General features: G+C 35.0%; 1 protein-coding gene across 1 annotated transcript in view; it reads left to right on the top strand.

The window, feature by feature from the left end:
- Window positions 1-17,568, top strand: part of LOC149801538 (C-myc promoter-binding protein-like) — a gene marked incomplete at its 3' end in the record, with an annotated part of 138,981 nt that overhangs the window by 83,659 nt on the left and 37,754 nt on the right. The window contains exons 14-18 of the mRNA XM_089956811.1: window positions 1,351-1,393; window positions 5,295-5,444; window positions 10,350-10,491; window positions 11,211-11,356; window positions 17,510-17,565. Of these exons, the coding sequence (XP_089812937.1) occupies window positions 1,351-1,393; window positions 5,295-5,444; window positions 10,350-10,491; window positions 11,211-11,356; window positions 17,510-17,565 (537 nt within the window). The remainder of the gene's footprint in view (window positions 1-1,350; window positions 1,394-5,294; window positions 5,445-10,349; window positions 10,492-11,210; window positions 11,357-17,509; window positions 17,566-17,568) is intronic.

Genomic DNA, 17,568 nt, shown 5'->3' with positions numbered 1-17,568 from the left:
TGTTGTTTATCAAATAAATGTTCTTGGCCACGTACACTATAAACTTTATTTTGGAAAAGGTCCAGTACAAAATACAAATATACATAACATATAGTCATTAAGAAAAGCCAACAAATAATATAAAATTAAATATACATAACAGTATCAACAATCACCCTGCTCCCAAATTTTTTATTCTTTTTGTTTTGTAGTGGGTGAAGCTTCATGATGTCATCAAATTGAATATTCCTTGCATATTTGATAATTTTTGCATCAATATTGTACATAAATTACAAATTGAGCCATTCCGTGACAATTTGTAAGAAATTTCCAAAACCCATGTTACTGCAGTGTACAATACAATCTTGTTATCTGATTATTGCAACTAATCTAAGAATCTTTTGATGGATTGCCAAAAATTTGAGAAATATTATGGTTCTCACCTGAAGATGTGGATATAGATAAGCCACTTTGCTTCCAGGTTTTTGTTCATGCTTTACTGTAATTGGTTAAATTTATTGTTTTAAGTTTATTTTTGCAAGTTCTGTTCATAACAGAATCATCAATCAAAATGATTGTATGCATCTATTAGCATCGCACCCTTACCACAAAAAGTGTGCTTGTGACCTTTATGTAGGAATTAGACGATTAGACTGTGCCCAAAAAGACAAATTTGGAAATTTTATGATCTTGATTAGCTTGGCGCTGCATCATAATGACCAGGGTTTCCATGCTAATGTAGTTAAAGGAAGTCAGTAAATCATCCTGATGTGTAATGTACAGTATGACCAATTCTGGTCAACTTGTGTTTTCTCATAGCAGTGCCACATTGTAAAGTACATGAGCAGCATAAAATACTGTTGGTTGAAATTCAATAGTATAGTATTTTAAAAGAAAATGTCATTTTTATAAATAAATAGTTTGATACAAAGCTAGTTTAGTAGGAAAGGTTGATATTGGAATTGAAGCAATAGTTAATGTGGAACTGAAATGACACATTTTCAGGTATATTTAATAATTAAGAATAATGATGTTTTCTTATTTGTTTCAGCCTTTTATACCTCCTTTATATGGTTTTTATAAAATATTTCACAGATATTTGGCTGCCATGTTAATCTTCCAAAAAAAGCTTTACAAAAGCCATCAGAATTTCAGGATCCCAGATGTCTGTATGTGTGACTTGCCTTGAAATGATTTTTGCCTTGGCCAAAGTCAGCAGATAGCAAAACATTAGTGTTACCTTCTGACAGTGATGGTGCTGTAGTCGGATTAAAATATCAAAGTTTATGTATATTCCCATTGAAGAAACAATACATGCAGTACACATTGGGTTTTTCTCAAAAATGATCTTTGTTGTTTTGTTTTTTTCAGGCCTGAAGATAAAAAACATCTGAATTATAAAATGTTGCCAAAGGTTAGTATTATGTAGATAGTAACCTCTCCTTCGATAACTTGTGCACAACGGGGTTCACAAACATAGACTGTACTATAAGCGAGGGCACGAGTTACCGAGGGATCTAAAAAAATTGGAAAAATCAGCTTAGACATCGAGAAAAACGTTTGGGTGGTAGGGAACTGGGTTGTTTAATGACTGAAACCTCATTTTACAATCATGTTGATAATAATTATTAGTAACATGCTTTTTCTAATGAAATTTTTGTTTGTTTTTCTGTATAAATAACATTTAATTTCAAAATGTCCAACGTGAAAGATCATTCCAGCTGGTTTCAATAACCATCTTGTGGACACAAAAACTTCCGTGTATTACGTCACTGCTTTTTGTTTTGTTGATTAGTCTGGTTCCCGGATTGTATTTAAAAATATAATGCCAAGTCGACAGCAAAAGTTGCAGGGAACTAGACTAACTGTTGATACACCACCAGACAAGATTCCTTTTTTCAAAAACAAGTGACATTTATTTCATGAAACAATTGTCTATGTCTATGTCAAAAATTTGTATTGTTCAATTAGTAGAGTATTGATCTCATATTTCATTGGAAGTAATAGTGAAACTTCGTATCATCTTAGGATATCTCTAAGTGCCAGTTCAGGAATTCTGTGAAACTCCCTTGCCCACAATGGTCCATTTCTGTAAAACCAAGCTCTTTGTTTTGCGAAGTATTTGTTTTGCTTGGTTTCCTTGCTGTCATTGATCAAAGATATGAATGAGTCGGTTAATTTAAGGTAGTTTAATTATGTTACATACACAGTAACATTTATAACAGTGTTCGAATGATAAACGGAAGCAAGTTCACCCAACATACACTTGGGGCTCCTAGAATTTAAGTATGTAGCATTTGCATGCCTTTTAACTTTTCTTTTATTCCACCTCCTTTATTTGATTCAAAAAGACATAATTAATGTGATAATACAAAGGAGGCCAGCTTTTAATTCAGTGCAACCATACAACAAATGGTTATGCAAGTCAGTTATCAAAACAGCACTTAATTAGGTTCTCAGAGAAATGCTTGCTGACATAGCTATTATGGCAGATTGACACATTTTACATTTAAATACACATTGCATTTATGATGATTACACTTAAGAGGAACTCAAAAGATAAAATTGAAACACAATTTTCACTTAATAAAAATTATTTAATTGGCATTTTAATATTAATGTGCAGCCTACACTAGCATACATGCCAACCATTATGCTTTTGGCGTAATCATTGCACTTGTTTTCACTAAATTATGCCCTATGCATAAATGTATTTGGATTACACATTTTCAGTATATTTCCGTCAAAAAAAATTAATTTTTTTCTTCTAATTTTTATTAACATCCCATTAATCCCAGAGACTGTATTCTAGAAAAGACAGTTTCTATGTAACTACGACATAAGAGAATGCTTGTCCATAGACTTGCATGCACTTTCCTAACACTATTGTGTTCTATTTATAGCAGCTGCCCTATTTCCAAGAAATATGCTGGTTTCTACTTTCATACATTTGACCTTGGTTTCTGTTTATAACATGTATGGCTTAGGAGAGAACAGACTGGTTTTTTCAACTATTAATCTATGCTTGCAGATTCTTTGTTCTAATTCATATCTGGTACAGAACCAGTCTGTAGGTATTTGGCACTAAAAGTCAAGTCAGGTTTATTCTAGTTGATGCGTGTGTTAGAGCAAAAATGTTTTAGAAATAATTTCACAGATGGATTAGGAAAAGACGAAAAACCGATTCAGCAATGAATACATGAATTAAACAAAACAGTGTACCATTCTAGCGCAGCTTCACACCCCTTGCAGGCTGTGTGGAAAGGATTTTATTATTGGTCATGGTGGTAAAACAAAGAAACCTTGAATTAGCTCATTTTACTCACTCCAATACTAAGGTAACTTCTTTATTACAGCAGAACTAAATTGTGGACATGAATTTTATAAATGCAGAGGCATTATGTACTGAGTTCTTAACACATTAACCCCTGGCGACTAGTTAACATGGCAGGAGGTAGTACCCTGCTGTCGAGCTCTGTAGCGTCAAGGTCATGCATGATACACAAAAGTGGGTGATATTATAGAAAGGTAGACAGATGTAGCTTTACAACGATACCAAATAATCTGGATGTTCAAGTTGCACTACAAAATACAGAGTGAAAAACCTCATATTTTGGACCCAATTTTTTTCCACCCAAACTTTGCCCGTGGTAGGAATCTGATTTTGTGTCCTTATTTTAGACTCAGATCTAAGGCAGATCTGTATGAACTGCAAACAGACAGATGAACCGTTGCAAAAAGTAGTATAAGATGGGCATTTGGAATAAAGAGTGGTCTCGATACTAAAATAATGGGTCCATTAAGCAAAAAATAATAATTAAAAAAAATCCAACTTTTACCCCTCTGTTTATGCGCAAGCCAAATAGCCAATGAAAAACGATGTTTCTAACACAACTAGGCATTAGGTTATTGGAAAATCACCTGGAAGTTGATGCCTGGTTGCCTGTATATCTGGCATTTGTTTAGCAGCATACTTTTACTTTGTTGCATTTCGTCCATATTTGGCATACAGCTGATTACACTTTAAGTGCATTCGTTTTCAAGCGTCCTTGTTATCATTTGGAAACAATTATGACCACTGATTTACCTATCCTTCTAACTTTGCATTTCACCCAAAATTATAATACCCCTTTATACTGATGAGACTTTGAGTAAGTTGAATTTTCAGCAGAAGTTCTGCTCAAGGCCAATTCAAACAAGTGGTTCAGATCCATTGTGATGCACTCATTGCTACTCTATTTTGGATGCAGTCATGACCCATAACAATGATACTTATAACTGGCATAGCTTAAAAATCATTCAGTATATTTTCATACAGTTTTGTATTAACATGTCCCTTAGACTTTCATGTACTTTGGGTTTGTTCTCATCTACTCCATTTTAGAGTTATGATCCTTGTCAAGTAGATTCTTGTCTTTACTTGGAAAACTAAAATGTTGCTTCAGTCATCAAGAACTATTCAATATATTCTGATAGAATTCGTTAAGGAAATTGTCTCCAATGTGCCTAGTATGGGTTTTGTCTTATCTACCACAGTTTTGAACATCGTTATGGCCCTTGTCAATCAACTTCATATCTTCGGATGAATGTTGCTAGTAATAAGTGTAGCTCAAGAACCATTCAAAATATATTATGATGCACTTTGATGTAAACATTGTTTCATTGACCTAGATGTGTCTTTTATTGATTTAGTCTCTATCTTCTTTATTATGGCCCTGTCATTTGCATATCTTTTCCTGGGATGTTGCTTGTAATGATAAGTCCTTAAATATTCCATGTCATCATTTAGAGGAATCATGGCTCTTGAATGCCCATCTTCTCTTGGCACTGGTTTCCCAACACAAGTTCTTCTGTTTAAGACCTATGGAGCAAATTGTTATGAGTGGTACAGCAGTTGCTTTGTAGTGTTGTAGAAACATGTGCTCTCTTATTCATTTTCTTTCAAGATACATGGATTTTTAAGTTTTATGTAATTATTTTATTTGATTTTTAAGGATCTTTTCCAGTGATGCTGGAAAAATTAATATGTATTCATTGTCGTCAAAAGCACATCAAATATAAAAGGCAGGGAATAAAATTAAACATGTAGGTTTATCTCCTTTGCTTTGCTGTTAGACCACAATAGTAAGAGATGTAAAACAACTGCAGCTTATAGCAAATGGAGTTGATATGCTGATATTTCTTTGTGATCAGAATGCACAATAAGTTTTTGATTTGTTTGGTAAGCATTGCCATAGAGAATATGTGATGCTGACACAAATAACTTAAAATTGTATAAAACAAATTCCCTTAATTTCATGTCATGTGAATTTCAGAAAGCGGCCAGAGTGTTACAAGAGACACTATATACGCTGTTCAACAAGCTCAGTCAAGAGGCTCCGCGAGCCTCAACACATGCAAATCCTGATGAAATTTCATTGGAGATGGCACCAACAGATCATGATTTCAAGAAGAAACAGAAAGAGGTAATTGCACAAACAATTAACATTGATTTTTAGCTATCCTGCACTAAATTCAGGAGAGCTTGTACTACACCCCTATTATTGTAGTTGTGCTATAGTTTTACCTGGTGTTAGTCCCAGTCCAAGGACATTATTTTTACCTACAGTTAGTTGATGTTGTTGTTGTTGTAGGGTTTAACGCCATTTTTCAGCACAACATAGGCTATACATGGTGACCAGTATTAATGGTGGAGGAAGAACCCAGGAAAACCCCGGATAGAACGACTGACCCATGAGAAGTTACTGGCAAGCTTTCTCACATACCCGCATAGGCCGAACCCGAGACTCGAACTCATGCAGAGGTGAGAAGGCAGTGATCCGTAACGGTGAGCGATTTAGACCACTCTGCCACTCGGGGGCCGCTGCCTACATTTAGTAAGTGGAGGTCTAGCATGAAAAGAGTGATGATCAGACAGGTACCTTGGTCTGCTTCTGAGAATCAGAATACAGTATGTCCCTTCTATAACACATTGGTTGGGGTCCATAGAACCCGACTGTGTTATACACTGAACCCTTTTATAACCAACCAGGTCAGTTAGCTAACAAAAATGATGCGAGTACCAAAGAAATGGTGTGTGTGGGTGTGTGTGTAATAAAAGTGGATGCAAAAATACATGCTTTTGATTAAATGAAGACAAGACTAGTCTGAAATACACTTGTGTATTGACAGCTTACATTTGTATAGTACAATCCATAATGCATTAAGTACTGTACATGTGTGTGAAAAATCCATTAATTCATGTTGTTGTTGTTGTGGGGTTTAATGCCATTTTTCAGCACACTATATAGGCTATACATGGCGGTCAGTATTAATGGTGGAGGAAGAATCCGGGAAAACCCCGGAAAGAACCACCGACCCACAAGAAGCTACTGGCAAGCTTTCTCACATACCCACATTGGTTGAATCTGAGACTTGAACCGACGCAGACAGAAGTGAGATGTCAGTGATCCGTAACAGAGAGTGCTTTAGACCACTAGGGCACTCCGGGCCCCCATTAATTCATGTTTAGATGACATGTTATAAAATTCATATATCACATGCTGTCAGAGAATGCAACACGTATAAAAAATGGTAGTCTTCTTTTGATCCATATCCCATTGTCAACAAACACATGTCACTAAACAATTCACTTCAGTGTTCATTGTCTCCTGTAGCACATGGCTATAGTTGTTTACATGTACATGTACTTAAATAGCCTATATTTTGTTCAACTGGAGACAACTATCGTCTTGCTAAGGTTACCCATGGGATGAGGATATTAATAGGAAAATGAAAATGTGTGAACAAATGAAAAAGTTCCTCCACTGTCATTTTTATGGTTTCAAAAGAATCAAAATTAAACTTGCATTTTATGCCATTATTTGTAGTATTCCTAAGCATAAACTATTTTCATGTTTAAGTTACTTTGGAACAATCCTTCAGATTCCATTGCTTTTACTTAAGTTTGGTGCTGACTTCCTTTGATGAACGTTGCTTTGTTTTTATTGAAGTTTGTAGTCAGTTTGCTTTAAAGAAGGGTGCATTTGTTATTGAAGTCACCACTAAATGACAACTTTGGGGGACCAAACAAATATCCATTTGTTATTGTATCAGCAACGTCATATAATTGTAAAACAGGCAGAAATTTGTATTATCATTTTCTTAGTATTTATACAGAATGTATCATTGCTTCAAAGGTAATCAATTTTCTTTGATGTTTCAGCAAAACAATTTTTTTTATGGGTACATGTTTAAACAAGAATTCACCATTGTTTGGTTGATGGTCACCATTCCTGTTCCACCTTGAGAGCTTGGTCGATTGTAGCTAGTGTGGTAGCCTATTGGATTTTATCACAGAATACAGTACTCGGGTCAGACATCAACATAAGTGGATTTTGATATAACTATGCACTCTTAAGATGTTTTGTCAGTATGAACAAAGGATGTAACAATAGATAGATTCCAGTGCATTTTACATCCAAGTTTCAGTTTTCATTCATGGTGCCTTTGAATTTCTCCTCTTGAAACCCAAGATTGTATAAACAGGTTTAAACATCCAACAATATTGTCACACAAAAAATTGCCAGATTGGAAAATTGTTTTGCCAGTAAGGAAAAAAGATGTAATTTGTAACATTGGTAAAGCCCAGCATAATCTCTAAATAAACTTTTAACATGTTCTTTCTCATACTTTTAAAAGAAGCAAAAAATATTTTTTTGTGGACCTGAAAAATGCATGTACATTATATTTTGGGAGCCATGCCACGACCATGTTATTTCTGAATTCATGTTACAATGGAGCATGTTTAATAGGCTCACACTGTATCATCATTCATATATTTAAACTTCATGCAGGGGCCCCGAGTGGCAGAGTGGTCTAAAGCGCTGTCCGTTACGGATCACTGCCATCTCACCTCTGTCTGTGTGGGTTCGAGTCTCGGATTCAGCCAATGTGGGTATGTGAAAAAGCTTGCCAGTAGCTTCTCGTGGGTCAGTCGTTCTTTCTGGGATTTTCCTGGGTTCTTCCTCCACCATTAATACTGGCCATGTATAGCCTATTGTGTGCTGAAAAATGGCATTAAACCCTACAACTACAACAACAAAACTTCATGCATTTATACACATATCTCATGGGTATCTCAACACTTTGTCAGTTAAGTCTTTTGGCATTTTTACTGTCCTTTATATCCTTTTTTGTCGTGTTTTTCTTTATTTATCTCAATCGTTTTTTTTCCCCTGTTTTTTTTTCATGTATCCGTGTCCAGTTTAGTTGATTTTGAGGATTTTAAGTTCATACCCTAGCAAATAGATGTGTCTTAACATTTCATTCCTCTAATAGTAACAAGCATCTGGGTAAGTAATTCCCACCCTTTTGTTTTGGTTTATTGTACCTTTGTATATCCCTTTCAGCTTTCAATAATGCCACAAGGTGTTGGCAAATGTGGGCATAAAATAACTGTGAGATACTTGCACCATAAGTCTAGTATGCATTTGCCCCATTTGTTGTATGTGTCTCAACATTTGGGACTTGGTGGAAAGTCATTGACCTAGACGATGAGGACAAAGGTTCTCATGTCTTCTTTTCTGGAAGACCCCCTCTGTTCCAAGGAGGGACCTACAGTACTTCCCAATGTGGTGAAGCCTAGGGCTTTATTGAGAGAGATATCCGGAGTTAGGAAGTCATCTGCTTCTGCTGGAAGGGGAGGGGTCAGAGGTAGGGATCTAGACATTTTATGGTATAGTGTAGTTGCCACCCCAAATCAGGGAGCCCTTCCTTCCTGAGACAAGGGGAGCTGGATCATCACATTCTAGTAGACCAACTTTTGCAGTTAAAGCATAGTCACTGACCAACTCTTCATACTAAAGTGGTCATGTATGCCTTTTATGTACATGTCAGTTTCTTGTTGCTTACTCAGTCATGAAAATATTTGCATGCATCTTGAGGAGTAAGTAACACACTGCCATACCAAAAGGAGGTCACTGTGACTTGTTCTTAATTCTCCTCATGTTTTGGTGATTTTCTTAGACTGTTGCTTGTACAATTATAATAATTGATACAATCATGCATCCTGAGCAGTACTACACTATAATATAAAAAAGTAAGTCATCACACTATGTTGTTAACTCTACTGGTCCTAGAACAGAAGAATTTATGGGATGGTCTGTTGTCTGTAATCAGTGCATCCATTAGCACATGTTGGTTATTGCTGCTTGCCTAAACTACTTGGAAGACTGCCTTGAAACCGTACAGAGACTTTCATCGCTTGGTCTATTTGGTGCTAAACAATGGTACTGCTTGGATGTCCAATATGTTCACCAGATTCTCTCTGGAAAATCTTGTTATTGTTATTCCTCCTCGGTGGATGGCCTTATCAAAATGGGGTTTTCATAACAAGACTTCTTATGATGTCCAATTGGTCCAAAATGAAATGGTGCAGATGTTACATTTAATACGGCCACCACAACAGAAAGTCATTGATATGGAGTTTTCACCAGTAGACTTAATATGATGACCAGTTGGCCATAAATGCCAATGGTGTCAATTTTTTATGTCCTATATGGCCACCACAATAACCATCTTGAAAATCTTATTGCTACTCCTCCAGAATTGAAACTCTTATTTGCTGCACCTCCTAGCATGTCTTAAAAATATTGTTATCTTTACTCCTGTCCAAATGGATGACTATATCAGTATTTAGCTTTAAAACATTGATTCTTATGGTATCTACTTGGTCTTAAATAAAAATGGTGTCAGTTATATATCCAATACGGCTGCCACAAGATACTAGGCTCATTAAAACAATTATTACTTCTTGCAGTATCTTTTAGTGCCAGGTGGACATAGTCTAGAATGTGTGAATCAGTTATGGCTAACTTTGCATGCAGTTTGCTGTGCATGGTTGGTTCAAGTTATATCAAATCAATCGAGTTTATTTAAGTAAAAATATAATGTTTAATAATACTCACAAGGTCTTTTCTCAAGGGAATAAAATTAAATCCAGCAATTATGGTTCACTTTCAGTAATTAGTCCTCCTTAGTTTTCTTTCCACTACAGTTTCACTTCACATATGAATTTGCTTTCACAAGCTTACATTTGTCAGAATCCCAGGTGAGCAATAATAGCGCCACTTGGGCCTCAGTTTGACTTTACTAAATTAAAGATTGTCTCAGCAAAAAGGGGGTCTGTTGTTTCATAGAAATTGTTAAGTGTCCTGCTAAATAAGTGTAACATGTAGTAATATAAATTAAAAGTCACAATGGTTTCATGTTTTCCTTTATTTCAGCCTAGATCTTATTGTTGCAAATTGTCATGTTTAACTAATTAGTGTGTAATATTTGCAATTATGTTAGAAATAATTTTAAATGGTAGTATATATCAATAATTTCAGATGTTGATGGAACTGTCCATTCAGGAAGCCTTCCTTCGTTTCATGGCCTGTTTAATGAAAGGTTACAAGCAGTACCTGAAACCCATCACCAAGGCCCCCACCATAGGAACTACAGATGCTTCGTCTTTGTTTGATATGCAGGGTTTGTAACCTTTTAGTAATACTCCAATATTAAGTAGATGGAGGTTTCAAAAGAACATCAGTTAAAACTTGGGGGGGCTGTCATTTAACTGCATTAATTGTATTTGTGGTACAGTGGTCCCCTTCTTGTAAGGCAACCCCATCTGCAGCAGGAAAGTGGCCATACAATAGGGGTGGCCTTTCCACAGGGGGATCACACAAATGTGAGTAATAACTACATGTAAAGTTTGAAAGAACTAATTTTCATATATTTAATATTTTTATTAAAAATTACAGGCATATTATGAGGTTATGGACTTAATGTATTATAACTAATATCTGCAAACACCCATTGTGTTGCTGCTCACAAGGGGTAACTTTGACCTATTTTTGCACTAAAATGCCTGCCACTAGTTGCATTAGCAGGATACTTTTGAAGGGTAGCTCATCAGTACCATGAGACTCTGGCAATATAAAGCAGTGGCAGATGGACCACAGTATTATCCTTATTTCTGGAAGAGCCCTTACAATGTATGTGTTATATTAGACCCCTTCGCCAGTAGCTGGATCTTTCAAAATAGAATCTTAATGTTCCTAAAAATGTACTTGTTCGTTGAACAAGGATTATACTGTGCAGTATTTGTCAGCATCTCCCTTGAAAAATCATGAAGTACAATTGATTTTCCTTTTTTTAAAAGCAAGATTGGTACCTGTATTCCTAATAATTTACCTCTTTTTCAGGCTTTCTCAAAAGCAGGGATAAGAGTAATTCCAAGTTTTTCATTTCAATGATGAAAACTCAGTCATTTATTCGCTTCATCGAGGAGAGATCATTTGTATCCACCAATGATGCCAGTCTGGCATTTTTTGATGACTGTACAGAAAAGGTAATGTTACCTCATGATGGCATTAGTAGGACACAATGTTTTGTGATACATAAAAGAGTTATGAATATTGAAGAAATCAACATGTTTTTATATGAAGAATTTTATGTATATTATAGGAAAACATATGTAAATCTTGAAGGATTCTTTGAACATCCAGTATAGTGATTAAACTTAATAAATATTTAATAAATAAAAAAATCATGGCATATTAGGGAAAGTCTTTATTCTAGATCAGGTTAATAGTGCTCTTGTATTACAATGTTTTCTACAATAAACTTCTGTCTTCCTTACATGAATTCATGTATACCATCAATAGATGCATTTTACAATTCTCATTTTGACATATGTTTGTATTGTTTTTGTTTTAATGGACTTTGGTACTGTTGATTACAAAAACAGACTTTGGTACTGTAGATTACAAGAATGGATTTTGCTACTGTAGATTACAAGAATGGATTTTGCTACTGTAGATTACAAGAATGGACATTGGTACTATGTATTACAAAATTTTCATTATATCCCAACATTGAACAAGATGGATGTTAGTTTATAATCCTCATGTCCATCCATCCCTCTGTCCATTCTGCTCTCCAGCGCAATCTCATACATGTAAAAGAACCAGGATTTCAAGCAGTATATTTGCAAATTTTGATAGGAGATTGGCTTCTAATAGATTTTTATTGGCATAAATTGGGAATCAAAAACAGAACACTTGAATTTTTGCCTTAATATGTATTTAGCATTTTCAATTTCCTTCCCAAGATCAGTTTTGTGATCACTGATGACACTTATTGTAATTATTAAACTTCACACATTTCAGGCTCTCAGTAGTTCTCTTTTCCAGATTTCTTTGAATCTCTTTGTATTTTATGAAGAATGGAGAATGTCCTTTCTGTATTAGTATTAGAATATAGTTAAAGAAAGGACAACCACAGTCAGCCTGCAAAGAAGCCCTAACTTCACTTTTCATGTTGCTCAGTTTGTAAGGTTGCTGACTGCTCAAATGCTCTTCCAAGCTATGTTCATTCCATAAGATGCATTCTTGAGCCTCATTCTTAAGGGAATCTTTCTCTCTGTGGCTCAGACCCAAATATGTGTCAGCACTATAAATACTGGGGCCCCGAGTGGTCTAAACTGATCACCATTACGGATCACTGCCATTTCACCGCCGTCTTCGTTAGTTCGAGGCTCAGGCTCGACTAACGTTGGTACATGAGAAAGCTTGCCAGTAGCTTCTCGTGGGTCGGTGGTTCTTTCCAGGGTTTTCCCTGGTTCTTCCTCCACTATTTATACTGGCTGCCATGTATAGCCTATCTTGTGCTGAAAAATGGTGATAGACCCTATCACAACAACAACAACAACAACTGTAAATACCAAAAAATAAAGATTGATATAGACTTGAATTAAATAATACAAAGTTACATGATGCATTTATGCTTGTATAAATAATTTATTGCAAACTTAATTAATAAGTATTTTATCTTGGGCTTGAACTTAATTTATATTCATGAAAATTTCAAACATTTTATGAAATACAAAGGATGCATACCTGGGAAACACTCAGTACAAACTCTGGATCTTTGCTACTTGCCAGCACACTCTTAAAAATCTGATATCCAACCATTGTTGAACTTGCAACATTTCTTAGCCATTGGTTAAATATTCCTCTTCATACATCTTGAATAATACAGTAACAGGTAAACAAAACAAAAAAATCAGAATGAATAAGTGTGTCTGCTGAAATCATATTTTATGGTTGGTCTCTCCATTTTATCTCCTTTCAGCTAAAGGGTAGCCGATTTAAATTAATGGATTAGAATACATCATGAACAACCTTTGTTCACTTTATTACTTATGACACCTCAGAAAAATCCTGCAATTAGCTTTAAACTCCCCAAATTGCAATAGATAGGGTAATCAATTAACAACTTGTTGGTACATACATCAGAAGTTCTTAACTATTTTAATCATGTTACTCTGCTGCTGATCATTACACAGGGTGTTGTGGTGGTGGAACAGAATGTTGTATGGTGGAACATTTCCAGTCCCCATTAGATTGGTATTGGCTGGTTTCCTTAATGCATTGATAGAGTGCAACAATACAGTGTTTAGGTTGTTTTATTTAATTTTAATTTTTTTCTTCAAAATTTGCAGATTTAAACCTTTAAATTGTATGTGCAGTAGATGACCTTTAATACAGTATTTAGCCTGCCACTAGTAGACTCACATGTATGCAGTCATGTTTGTGCATCTAGTCTAATAGTTTTTTGTGGACTGCACTGAAATTTGGTAATCATTATGGTCATTCACCTGAAGATGTGCATCAGAACAAAACACGTCATTCTTGCAAGTTTTGTTAGAGATATACCCTTGCTGTCATTTAGATTACGTAGTGCAAGACTATTAGTATGTCTTGAAGTTTTTTACCTCTGCTGGTCAAAGACTAGAAGAGCTTCAAAGATGGTCTGTTATCTGACATCTGTCTGTTATCTTTAAGTTTGTTATTCCCACTCCTAAACTACTTGGAGGATTGCCACAAAACATTACACACATTCATCCCATTGTCTGGTTGGTCCTAGATGAAAATAGTGCTGCTGGCACATCTAATATGGCTGTGACAATGACCATCTTGAAAATTTTGTTATTGCTACTCTTCCTGAATGGATTGTGATATCATCATGGAGTTTTCACTGAAAGACTTCTGGGGCCTCATGTGGCAGAGTGGTCAACAGCACCTGCCTTTACTTGTTTGACACTGCCATCTCACCTCAGTCCTTGTTGCTCCTAAAAGAAAATGGTGCCAATCTGAAATCCAATATGTCCACCATGGCACCATCTTGAAAATCTTATTTCACCTTCTACTGAACAGAAACTTAAATTGATGTGGAGTTTTCAACAAAGGCTTCTTATGATATCCAGTTGGTCTTAAATGAACATGGTGCTGATCTGACAGCCAATATGCAGTGTAGCACAAGGAGTGGGGGCCTGCAAGCATCCAATATTTGTCCAGTGTCCCCCAAATTTTGACCCTGTCTGTCCCTTTGACATGCTTTTAAATTATTATAGTTAGGGAAAAAATGTCAGAATCCCTTTGGTGTATGTCCATCATGAAAGTACATGTAATTTAATTCAGAAACTTGTACCCACAGAATTCTATCTCCTACGTTGCTTGACAATGTTGATAGTATGAAAAGTATAGGAGTAGCTTATTTATAATGTTTTCCTTCACAGGTAATAATGTGCCCAGCTGATGCATACATGTTTTCCCTATGTCATTACTACCTAGAGGGTGTGCGATAATTGAATAAATACTTGTACCTACTATTATTTGGAAATAAATTTGTTTGCATATGAGCGAAAACAAACCAGTCTGTCAGTAAATAATAGCTTAGAGCGATATGTACAATTCCTGAATGCTTGCCATTCACTTGAGTGCTTGATATGACATCTGTGGCAATAATATTAGCATCCACAGAACGAGGTGGTCATGGAAATGAGTAATAGTGATGGTGAAACCATCAAACAGATGAGGCTTTCTCATTTCTTTAACATTACAATGAGCGAATCAGGGGAAGACATTACTAGTTAGCAGTCAAATGAGAAATCCAATTCTAGTTCCTGAATATGACATTATGAAAGAACAAGCAAAACCCTGTTTCTACCAGAGAGAGTGGGAGACAAAATTTCCTCGATTAAGCCCATTAAGAAACAAATCCAGTAATAAGCAGTGTAAGGTTTGCATTGATTAAAAAAGTGAAAATTTAAAACACAGCTTTGTGTGAGTAGGGCTGCAGTAAGATGAGAACATAAACTCTTACTTGTCATGAAGCAGTGTTGATCACAGGTGTGCTGAATGTACTCCAAAAATGCAGTCAGATTTGCTGTTGATTGTCAGTTGTGTGCTTGAAAATAGAGAGGAGCCCAAAGGCAATGAGAATTGTATATTATGTGGCAAAGGAGGAAATACCTATCAGAAAATATGAATCTTTTATTAGTGCTTGCTGCCAAATTGGAACTTGATGAATGGAAATATGTGAAAGTAGTAGTTATAGGTGGTAAATTTTGTACCATGATATACTTTTAGTATTTCTGAACATCCTATGACATGTACCACTGCAGTTATAGTAGGGACCATCAATTCAATTATTATTTAATATTTCATTTTTGTCTGTCAATTGCTAGAAAAGATATCTTGCTCTGCTATAGAGAAAGCTAACACTATAATATATCCATGATATTATTTGGATTAAATATTAATTATCTGAGATAAAAGATAAGAAATAATTTCAACTCAAAAGAAAATAACAGCACCTCCCCTCCCCCACCCCAAAAATTAAATGGCCAGTACCTTGTAGCAGATGACTGTGATATGTGTATGTTATTTGTTGTACAAGTTGCAGTGTAAAAGCTGTAACTAAAGTTGGACGATTAAGCTTACACTATAGCTTATACTGTGAAATACATCATGCTGATATTAGGGACCTGTTGATAAAAACAGGAAGTGTTGATACTGAAGTCTACAATTTTCTAGATACACTATTGATATAATAGACTTTGAGTGCGGTGTTAACACCTTGACAAGATCTTTATCATTAGAGGGCCACTTAACATAAAACACTCTTATTCATCAAACAATAACATATTTAGTGGCCATCTAAAATTACATATAGTTCAACAGACATGTGACAAGTTCACTTCTGAATATCATAGGATTATTCACAGTCTTACAAGGGTACACACACACACACACACGTATATATACATATATACATACACACACAACACATTCACATTCGCTTGTAAATAACTAAAACATGACCTGTTTTTGTTTTATTTTTTTTTTATTTTTTAGACCAAACTTTGTTGTCAAACATGTTATTAATGGTTTATTAATATAACTATATTTGTAATATTCACCTTTAATTAGTGACAGAAACAAGTATTTTGTGAAAAAAGATAACTTTTAAAACTATTTTTGTCATGAATAATGCAAATGCACTGTTAATTTCAATAAAATTGTAAAAATGATTGCTCTGAAATTGACATATATGATGGTAAATAATGATGTACTGGTACAGTGAGAAAAAAAATGTGGTACAAACCACCAGAGAAAAATTGTGCCTGTTGTACTTCCAATATGGTTGCTATGATGGCTGAGAATCTTTCTTTCACTGATACCCCTGAATGGGTTTTAATAAAAATATTTTTTAATGGTCTATTTTGTATTAAATGAAATTGATTCAATCTGACATCCATTATGACCACCATAAATCATGTTATGGCTGAAGAATATCAAAGATGGTTTCAACACTCAGCAGTTTAAAGGAAGAAATAGCATTATATTGAACTCCTGGAAATATTTTTCACTCAGTAGAGCATCCGTCCATTTTAAGGACTCTTGTTCTATATTTTGCAAAGTAACTAAATTTGAAAAAAGAATTCCTTGTCAGTTGCAAAAGGCTATATGTACACAGTTTGTATAATTCCATTAATCATAATGGATAATAATGTTGAGTATTTTTTGAATTACCATGATTACAGTAAGTCTTGTAACAAAATGTCTTGGGGCACCCATAATTTTTATTACTTACAGAAGTTGGGAATGAGCTTAAAGCAGTTTTTCCCTGTACTATAAGTCTTGATACACATTAGACATTTTTCTTTACTGATCAATTGTAGTGTCATTAATATTTTTAAAAACAACTTTGTGGTTATTAAAGGACTGTCATTCAGAATTATCATATGGAAATGTTATGCAGGTGATGCTTGATTTACACCATAGATGCATTTCTGAGGTTATGGCATTAATCAAGAGTAATTTTCCTGTTAGATACTTATAAATTAAGGTAGTTCCTGGGCAAAGTATGCCTTGAAGTTAGGGGTCACAAACATGCTGCCTGCAGTTTGAAACACCTTAAAGTTATCAAGTAATGATTATTTGTCTGCTGTGTGATTTTTGGCAAAATTGCCAATTTTTGTCTTAACATTTTTTTGGTGTCTATAAGTGTTATGACACCAAAAATGTTAACATATTTTATGTGCATTTAAGTCTTGAGGATAATTTTATCATGAAGAATATTAGGATTTACATTTTTGATGGGTTTTTTTAAATTGACAAGTATTCTTACAAATTCTAATTGTCCCTCATTTCAGGTGGATGACACTAAAGATGAGCCTAAACTTATTGAGTTAGATGATACACACAAGAGGTG

This window comes from Sinohyriopsis cumingii, chromosome 4 (genome assembly GCF_028554795.1).
Source record: "Sinohyriopsis cumingii isolate HCF-2022 chromosome 4, ASM2855479v2, whole genome shotgun sequence".
In the NCBI taxonomy this organism is placed as follows: domain Eukaryota; kingdom Metazoa; phylum Mollusca; class Bivalvia; order Unionida; family Unionidae; genus Sinohyriopsis; species Sinohyriopsis cumingii.
The sequence above is the reverse complement of the archived record's forward strand: the minus strand, read 5'-3'. Positions and strand labels throughout refer to the sequence as shown.